The 9,967-nt window shown below is 44.5% G+C and overlaps 1 protein-coding gene across 3 annotated transcripts in view; it reads left to right on the forward strand.

Annotated features, from left to right (window-relative positions):
- Window positions 1–9,730, forward strand: part of ELL (elongation factor for RNA polymerase II) — a 388,638-nt gene extending 378,908 nt beyond the window's left edge. For all 3 annotated transcript variants that reach the window (XM_063914738.1, XM_063914737.1, XM_063914739.1), the window contains one exon: window positions 9,189–9,730. In XM_063914738.1, coding sequence (XP_063770808.1) covers window positions 9,189–9,305 — 117 coding nt within the window. In that variant the 3' untranslated portion in view covers window positions 9,306–9,730. The remainder of the gene's footprint in view (window positions 1–9,188) is intronic.
- The last annotated feature ends 237 nt before the right edge of the window (window positions 9,731–9,967 follow it).

Raw genomic sequence — 9,967 nt, forward strand, 5'->3', positions numbered from 1 at the left:
TTTTTGGTACCATTCTTTATTCATGGCTGTGTTCTTAGGCAAAATTAAGTGAGCCCACTCCCTTGGCTGAGAGGCAACCCAACACATGAATAGTCTCAAAATGCTTTACTATTGGCATGACACAGTACTGATGGTAGCGCTTACCTTAACTTCTCTGGTTAAGCATTTTTCCAGATGCTCCAAACAGTCTGAAAGGGGAATTATGAGAGAAAATTACTTTTACTCCAGTCCTTAGCAGTACAGTCCCTGTATTTTTTGCAGAATATCCGTATGCTCCTGCTGGTTTTTCCTGAAGAGAAGTGGATTCTTGGCTTCCCTTATTGACACCAAGCAATCCTCCAAAAGTCTTTGCCTCACACCTGCCTGCTGCCATTCCTCTGCAAGCTCTGCCCTTGTGGTGCCCCATCCCGCAGCTGAATCAACTCTAGGAGACTGTTCTTGCGCTTGCTGGATATTCTTGGGGCCCTGAAGCCGCCTTCACAACTAGTGAACCTCTCTCCTTGAAGTCCTTAATCCGATAAATGGTTGCTTTAGGTGCGATTTTCTTGCCTGTGAAGCCCTTTTTGTGCAAAGCAATGATGACTGCACGTCTTTCCTTGCAGGGTAACCATGGTTAACAGAGGAAGAACAATGATTTCAAGCTTTTTTAAAGCTTCCAGTCTGTTCTAACTCAACCAGCATGATAGTGATCTCCAGCCTTGTCCTCGTCAACACACTCACACATGTTAACGAGAAAATCACTGACATGATGTGAGCTGGTCCTTTTGTGGCATGGCTGAAATGCAGTGGAAATGTTTTGGGGATTAAGTTCATTGTCATGGCACAGAGGTCCTTTGCAATTCATCTGATCACTCTTCATGACATTCTGGAGTGTATGCAAATTGCAATCAAAAACTGAGGCAGCAGACTTTGTGAAAATTAATATTTGTGTCATTCTCAAAACTATTGGCCATGGCTGTACATCTGGGATGTAGTTGATATCCCAGTGGTCAGAGTAGCGGTGCCAGAATCCTGATAGCTGTCAGATTGCTGATGCTGGAATCCCGACCGTAATTATGCCAGCAGGGTTAGGCTGTGTGGTATAGATGTTGGGGTAAGGCTACGGGGGTGAGTGGGTAGGCTTAGTCTGTCGGGAGAGATTATTAGGATTAGCGTTACCGCGCTCCTTATGGGATTTCAGGCTGTTGCGATGCAGGTGTCGGTATATTGACTGCCGGGATCCCATCCAACACGTGCATATATGAGCGCTTTTTTGTGCATTTTTCGCAGCATTTATGAAAGTACCCTAAAATGGATTGGTCATACCAAAACACTTTATTATGCAAATTATAATTTTTAATTGTTTCAGATATTAAGAGGTTTCATTTCAATACCCTTTTTTTCATGTTTTGGATTTCTTATGTATTTTACATTTTGTGTTGCCTCCACTTTGAGCACCTATTGTAAGATTAGTGTGTATGTATATTATAAGCTATGATCGTGCAGAATACTTGTTAGTTTCTTAAGCAGTGTGTGTTATGAACATGTGATATTGTAATTAGAAGTCATTATTCTTCGATTAAAGAGAGATTGTATTATGCATATGCTTCATCATTATCCTAATTTTCTCCGGCAGGGTCCACAGGTTATCCACAGGATAACAATGGGATATGATGGAGCGACAGCAAATTGGCACCAAATGATCAAAAGCTTTCAGGCCTCCCAGGATGCAATGGGCCCGTCCATATATCCCCGCCCACTGGCTCAGGCAAATCAGTTTTTTGTTTGGTGCGGCAGCAGCCGGACCATGGTCAGAGGGCTGCTGTTCGTTTTAACAGTCCTAAGCTTTCTTATGTTATTTTTTAGTCTTACCAGTTTTTTGAGGGATCTTTTCTAAACAGCGTCTTATACACTTAGAAAGAGTCGCTCCAACAGCTCTCCGCCGGGCCGCGACAACGCTTACCCACGAGTACAGTGCTGTTTCGGCAGGCGTCTGTGTGTGATTAGCAGGTCCAGCAGACGTTACCAGGCTGTGGCCAGAGCACGGAAAGAAGGTAAGGCATCTATTCCGCTTAGTAGATGGAATACGCACACAGCCGCACTGTATTGGGAGGGGACTACCAAACAGTAGCTGACTCGGCTGCCACCGCGGGTGCACCAGTGCTAGGCCTTAGGGATCTTAGGCACCAGGAGTAGTATGAGGCCGCAATCCCTAGGGTTGATGTCAGCAGGAGGAGTTAGAAGCTCTCCTGGTCGCCCCTCCTCCCCGGTTCATGACCAGTTTCCGCCGAGTCTCCCGCCATGAACGGTTTCCTCACTTCCGTCCCAGACGCTACCACGAGGGGACTTGGTCACAGCATAGGCTGCTGCGTCTGTGTTCACTAAGCGCTACTGCGAGGAGACCCGGTCGCAGCATTGGGCTGTGTGACCGGTGCGTCTGTGTTCACTGAGCATCTGTGTTCACTATAGGTTCCCGGAGCGACAGTGTACACTAGTAGTGTCTGGATCCACTCAGCGTTCGCTAACGTATTGATAGATCCTGGAATCGAGGCGAGTCTCCCTGTATCCCACTCTACTGAGTATGGGCTATACAGCACTAAATTTCTATCTACTTTGTTCAGTATGAATAGTTAAGTTAAGTGCCTATTGCGTATGAGTCTGTGTACATTTACTGTGGTTTTCTTCGCATTGCGTCTGAATACGTTAGATCTGTGTAAAACGGGATTCAGTAATATGTACTCCTACATACTTTAAAATGTGTTTGTAGTTGATAATGTGCTCATATGACTAATATATAACATGTGACTGACTGCTAGTGTGATTGCTGACTTTAATATATGTTTGTCAGTTGTTTCTTCTGATCCTCAATGCTGGTGCATGGGTAGGGTCAGATTGATATCACTTTAGAAGGTTAAAGTGATTACAATCACAAATTGTGTAGTACACTGTGAAAGTGCTGATTATCATGTCTAAGAGCGGCAAAAGTGGTCAAGGTACACTTAGAGTAACACCAACACTCATATCATGTTTGTCTTGCAAAACTGTATTATCCTCTCAGGATCTGGTTCAGGATGGTTTATGGTGTTTTGCTTTTCAGTAAAATACAAGGCAGATCCCTGTGCAACGTCGGGTAAGTAGAAAGTATTTTTACCTCGGAACAAGATATCCAAGGTACAGTCAAGAACTCAGGAGTTGTTATACAGTCAAACAGTATCAATTCACGCAGCAATGCAAGTGAAGGGATTGATGGTGTCAACATTTGACATGGTGGAGTATGCACAATTCCATTCAAGACCTCTGCAGCATCTGATTCTGGCCAGATGGAATGGAGTACATCAGACAATAAAAAAACGGTATTTTCAGAAAAGGTAAGAAAGTCATTAGCCTGGTAGCTACAGACATCCCATCTTGACAAGGGGAGACCTTTTTGGATATCAGATTGGGAGATCCTGACAACAGAGGCCAGTCTTCAGGGCTGGGGAGCAGTGTCTGGAAAATGAAGGTTCCAGGGACAATGGACCACAGAAGAAAGTTGCCTGCCAATAAACCTGTTAGAATTTCGGGCCATATACATGGCACTGATTCAGGCAAACGTCAGGTACAGATGGATCCACCTTGGGCTATGTTTGCACAGACCTTGTCTAGTATAGCTGAACGGGTAATTCCTACAGCTTCTTTACCAGGAATGGGGTACACGATTAACCCATACATGCAGCGCCCTACCTACGGTATATCATTTCCCCCAGCAGCTTCTCATGAAACAAGTTGATACCGATGGTTAGTAAACCTTCACAGGCTACACAAGATTATTCATCGGAAGATGAAAATTCAGTTTACTCTACTTTGGCATACGAAGAGGAGGAAGGTGGTCTCGGCTCAGTGGATATAGCTGAATTAATTAGAGCTATGAAGGCCATTCTATCCTTAGAGGACTCAGCAGAGCCTTTGTTAAAAACCAAGGCACCTGTATTTAAACGTCCCAAAACAGTTAAGACTGAGTTTCCAGGGTCAGACCAGCTGACTGAAATCACGGAAGAGGCTTGGGCTACACCCAATAAAAAATATAGAATTCCCCAAAAATGTGATTCCAATTATCCTTTTCCAGCAGGGGACTGTTCAAAAAGGGAGGTGGCTCCTAAAGTAGATACGCATGTAATTCGATTAGTGCGAAAGTCTATTTTGCCTTTACCGTCAACATCATTAAATGATGTCACGGATAGAGTGGATGGTTTTCTGAAAACCATATTTTCTCTGTCTGGGGCAGTCATAAGGCCAGCCATGGCTTCAGCTTGGATGGCAAAGGCAGTGGCTGCCCGGGCTGATGCACTGGAAGAGGATGTTTTCTCAGCTTCTAGAGAACAAATATCCTATATAGCTCATATTAAACAGGCTGCAGTATTCTTGGAAGAAGTGGCATTAGATATGGGTACTATTGCTTCTAGGGCATCAGCCTCAATAATAGCTGCTCGCAGAGCACTTTGGTTACGTACATGGAAAGCTGATTCAGAATCAAAGAAGGTTTTGTAATCTTTGCCTTTTGCTGGAAATATTCATTTTGGTAAAGAATTGACAGATATTCTGGAGTCAGAAGCAGACTCCAAGAAGGTCAAGTTTCCTTCCACATATAACCCCAAACCTAAGGGTCCAGTTTTTCAGTCGCAAGGAAAAGCGAAGGGAAAAAGTTATCTTAAGCAGCCCCAATACAATAAATTGGGAAAGTGAAAGAAGCATTGGGCTACCAGAAGGCCAGCTTCCCAACCAGAAGATAAGCCATCAGCCTGATGGTGCGGGCCTCCTCCTGGGGACCCCAGGGTAGGGAGCCGGCTTCTTCAGTTTGCACAGATCTGGCAGCAGTCTACAACAGATGCTTGGGTGCAAGAAGCAGTATCAAGAAGCATCCTCCTCGAAGGTTCTTCTGCACCTGCCCGTCTCAGGTGGAGGCGAAGGCAAGGGCCTTGCAAGAAGCAGTTCAGAAATTGCTTCAGTCAGGAGTAGTCATTCCAGTACCCCCTGCACAACTGGGACAGGGTTTTTACTCCAACCTGTTTTGGGTTCAGAAGCCAAATGGGTCTTTTCGACCCATTCTCAATCTCAAAATGCTAAACAAATACATTTGTGTACCACGGTTTCACATGGAGACATTACGCTCCATAGTTTTGGCCTTGGAACCAGGGGATTATATGGTATCCCTGGATATTCAGTATGCATACCTATATGTTCCTATAGCACTGTCCCATCAGTGTTATCTCAGGTTCGCTATCCTCCAGCAGCATTTTCAGTTCCAGGCCTTACCCTTTGGGTTAGCCACAGCCCCCAGAGTATTTACCAAGATCATGGTGGTTATGGCAGCTTATCTCCGCAAGCAGGGGATAAGAATTTTTATATACCTCGACGACCTTAACAATAACATGTCTGCAGAGGCACGGCTGGCTCATAAATTGGGCAAAGTAGTCTCTGGTTCTGTCACAACGTTTGACTCACTTGGGGGATTCAAGTCTGCAGAAAGTATTTTTACCTCGGAACAAGATATCCAAGATGCAGTCAAGGACTCAGGATATGTTATACAGTCAAACAGTATCCGTTCACGCAGCAATGCGAGTGATGGGTTTGATGGTGTCAACATTCGACATGTTGGAGTATGCACAATTCCATTCAAGACCTCTGCAGCATCTGATTCTGGCCAGATGGAATGGAGTACATCAGACAATAAAGAAACAGACTATGGTACTTTCAGAAAAGGTAAGAAAGTCATTAGCCTGGTGGCTACAGACATCCCATCTAGACAAGGGGAGACCCTTTTGGATATCAGATTGGGAGATCCTGACAACAGAGGCAAGTCTTCAGGGCTGGGGAGCAGTGTCTGGAAAATGAAGGTTCCAGGGACAATGGGCCACAGAAGAAAGTTGCCTGCCAATAAACCTGTTAGAACTTCGGGCCATATACATGGCACTGATTTAGGCAAAGGACACTCAAGGAAAACTAGTCCAGATCCATTCGGACAATGCAACGGCAGTAGCGTACTTCAACCATCAGGGAGGAACCCGCAGCCAGACAGCAATGAAGGAGGTAAGTCACATTCTAAAGTGGGCAGAACTCCATCTCCCAGCCTTGTCTGCAGTATTCGTTCCGGGAGTCCTAAACTGGGAAGCGGACTCTCTCAGTTGACACGCCATTCAGGCAAGCGAATGGGCTCTACATCCGGAGGTCTTTCAGATTCTAGTAGACAAGTGGGGTTTGTCGGAGATGGGTCTCATGGCATCCCGTCTGAACAACAAAGTGCCCGCATACGGGTCAAGAACAAAGGATCCCAAAGTAATCTTTGTGGACGCCTTGTCAGTGAAATGGGACTTTCATCTGGCGTATCTGTTTCCTCCGATCATCCTGTTACCCAGGGTGGTGATGAAAATAAAGCAAGCAAAGGGTGCCGTGATTCTAATAGCTCCGGCTTGGCCCAGAAGGCATTGGTACACAGATCTGCAGAGAATGTCGATGGATGCTCCACTTCTGCTTCCTCAATGTCCACATCTACTAATGCAGGGTCCTTGTTATCATAGACATCTGGATCGACTGGCTTTGATGGCGTGGCTCTTGAAACCCTCCTCAGCTCGTATTTATCACCGAACATGGCAGGCCTATATTCATTGGTGCAGTGAAAGAAGTATGGACCCAAAATCTTTCAGCATTTTCAGGGTCTTGGCTTTCCTTCAGGCAGGAATGGAGAAAAGTTTGAAGGTGGCTTCCTTGAGAGTTTTAATTATCAGCATTGACTGTATGGTTCCAAAAGAAAAATTGCCAATTTACAGGATGTGCGTACTTTTTTCCAGGGAATGCTGCGCATTCAACCTCCTGTTCCTCCTACAGCATCTTGGGACTTAAGTCTAGTCCTGAAAGCTCTTCAAGTTGCTCCTTTTGAAACACTTAATAAAGTGGATCTTAAATGGTTGACAGCTAAAGTTCTCTTTCTACTGACTATGGCATCAGCTAGAAGAGTGTCAGATTTAGGAGCGCTGTCATGTCGTTCCCCTTTTCTGATTTTTTTTTTTATCCAGATAAAGCAGTTCTTAGAACTAGGTCTGGGTATCTTCCGAAGGTGGTGTCTAAATTCCACCTTAATGAAGAAATTGTAGTCCCGGCTTTTCAGGTATCTGGACTTTCTGCGGGAGTTGCGTCGCTGGATGTGGTCCTGGCATTAAGGATCTATGTGGATCGTACCAGTGCCATCAGAAAGACAGATTCTCTCTTTATTCTCTACGGATTTCACAAGAGAGGATGGCCTGCTACTAAACAGATGCTGGCAAGATGGCTTCGAATGACTATTTCAGAAGCATACTCTCAAGCTGATCTCCCTGTTCCGGCTAATGTCTCTGCTCACTCTACTCGTAAGGTAGGTCCATCATGGGCAGCACAACATGGTGCTTCAGCAGAACAGATGTAAGGCAGCCACATGGTCTTCCATTAACACATTCATTAGACATTATGCCTTGGATACTTTTGCCTCTCATGACGCTGAATTCGGGCGTAAGGTTCTCCTGTCCAATCAGGAGCGTCCCCACCACTAAATTGCTTTGGGAAATCCCATTGTTATCCTGTGTATAACCTGTGGACCCTGCCGGAGAAATATACATTATGGTAAGAACTTACCGTTTATAACTGTATTTCTCCTAAGTCCACAGGGATCCTGCCCTGACGCACCAGATTTGAGGAGCCTTCTACTCACTAACCTCTTCCTTCTTGTACAAAAGGGTGTGCATGTGTGTTCTTCTCGCCTGATTAGGGCTCTACATCAGTGGTTCTCAAACTCTGTCCTCAGGACCCCACACGGTTCACATTTTCCATGTCACCCAGCAGGTGAACTGTGTATCACCAACTGTCACATTTTAAAAATCTACAGGTAACCTGCAAAACATGAACCGTGTGGGGTCCTGAGGACCGAGTTTGAGAACCTGTGCTCTACATGATGCTCCTGCCTAGTGCTTTGGAATACAACTGAATTTGCATTAGCCAATAGGCGGGGGGATATATGGACGGACCCGTTGAATCCTGGGAGGCCTGAAAGCTTTTGATCGTTTGGTGCCAATCCGCTGTCGCGCCATCATATCCCATTGTTATCCTGTGGACTTAGGAGAAATACTGTTATCAACGGTAAGTTCTTCCATAACGTATATATCCCCAGCAACACTAATGATACTGAGCAAAAAGCCCCAATGCCAGATAATGAACCTACTATTAGGACCCCTGTTAAGCATATTGGTAAATGTGGTGGGCAGAATACTTAGTGGCCTATGCGCGACTGTGGATGTGATACAGCCTCTTGGCCTCAAATTGGTAGCGATAAGTCTCTCTTAATATTGCCACCTGTTTGTATAAACAATTTGAAATAAATTATTTTGCCTCCTGTACAGCATCAGGATCGGCCTATGTACAGTTAGCGTTTTAGGACCGTGGCCATATTCAGAAACAAGCTAGAACATTTGTGAAATTGTTTAATACATTGGCTTCCAACCATGACTCATGCCGGGTACACACCTATAGATAGATATATCTACAGACAGAATGGGCACTGTGTTTTGCATACACAATGCCCGATCCGTCGTGACTGACGTCTAGAACTTGGCAGGCATGTACGTGCGCCCGGCCACTTGCGCTGTCAATCACTGCCAGCTTGTACAGCAAGTATATCTGAAGATATATCATCGCCTATTGGCTGTGCTGCACAGCTGGCATGATATGGCTGAATGACAGCATTCACAGACACTTCGTTGGTACACACTGGCCGAACGTCCGATATATCGCCCAATGTGTACAAACCTTAACAGTCTTAAGTCACCTACGCTTAAGTACAGGTCTTAGCTGTACTTGAGCACAGGTGACTTAATTAGTACCTTGGTTATTTTTATTTAACCATCTGTGCTCATGCATGGATTTTAAAACCTGAACTGTTAGTGTGCCTTGAAGAATGAAGCTGGGAATCACTGATCTAATCTGTGTAAAACACTGGACGCAAAGCGCTTTTAGTGTAGTTAGTTTTTTTTTTTTTATGTCTAGGTATGGAACATCCTTTGGTTTCTTGGCTCAATTTCTTTAATATCTATAGACTATTTATGTCTGCCACCATGGCAATTCTTGTCACTCCTCTAACTCTCTTATGAGACTGTCTTGTAATATAACAATCTCAGACATTGATTTGGTATTTTCCTATTGTCTTACAGTCCAATCCAAAATACAGTGAAGAGAAGAACCGCTGTGAATATCTCCACAATAAACTGGCTCACATAAAAAAACAGATTGCACAATATGACCAACAACCGTTCCAGAGTTGGCATTAATGCCATGTCTGGGTTGCAGTATCTTTGCACCTGGGTACACAACTGTTTTCCACCCCCACCCCCCTTTTTTTTTTTTCTTTTTCTTCTTCTTCTCTCTTGTGAATGATCTACAGATTCCCATAGCTCCAAACAGCACCAATGAAAGTACTGGAGAAAGGAGCAGACAGCCTACCGTTTGTTCTATTCCTGAGCATCTTACTTACCAAACAAAGTTGTGGAAGCTGCTCCACAAAACCACAGTTCTACTTTTTATTAGTTTTTGGGTTTTTTCGGTTTGTTTCCCCTCCTGTCCACCCTCCCATTTTCATTGGTTGGACAAATATCAAAAAGACAATGCCAAATGCAAGAGGATTTGCTATTTTTATTTCATGAATTATTGCTGGAAACCAATAATAAAACCATGCAGATAAATGTATGCAAAAAAACCTTGTATGTGTGCTTTTGAAGCAAAAGCTAGGTGATGAAGTAACATCCTGGACCAATGAAGTTCAGATTTTTTTTATAGATTAGTGCAGCGGTTCTCAAACTGTGTGCCGTGGCTTCCTGGGGTGCCTCGGGATACTTGCAGGAGTGCCCTGGGCTGGTGGTCAAGGACCAATTCAAATTCTTTACAGTCAGTGTAACAGACAAAACCACAGCTGGTGGCTTCCAATCATAAAATG

The sequence above is a fragment of the Pseudophryne corroboree genome, chromosome 1 (genome assembly GCF_028390025.1).
Source record: "Pseudophryne corroboree isolate aPseCor3 chromosome 1, aPseCor3.hap2, whole genome shotgun sequence".
NCBI lineage: Eukaryota > Metazoa > Chordata > Amphibia > Anura > Myobatrachidae > Pseudophryne > Pseudophryne corroboree.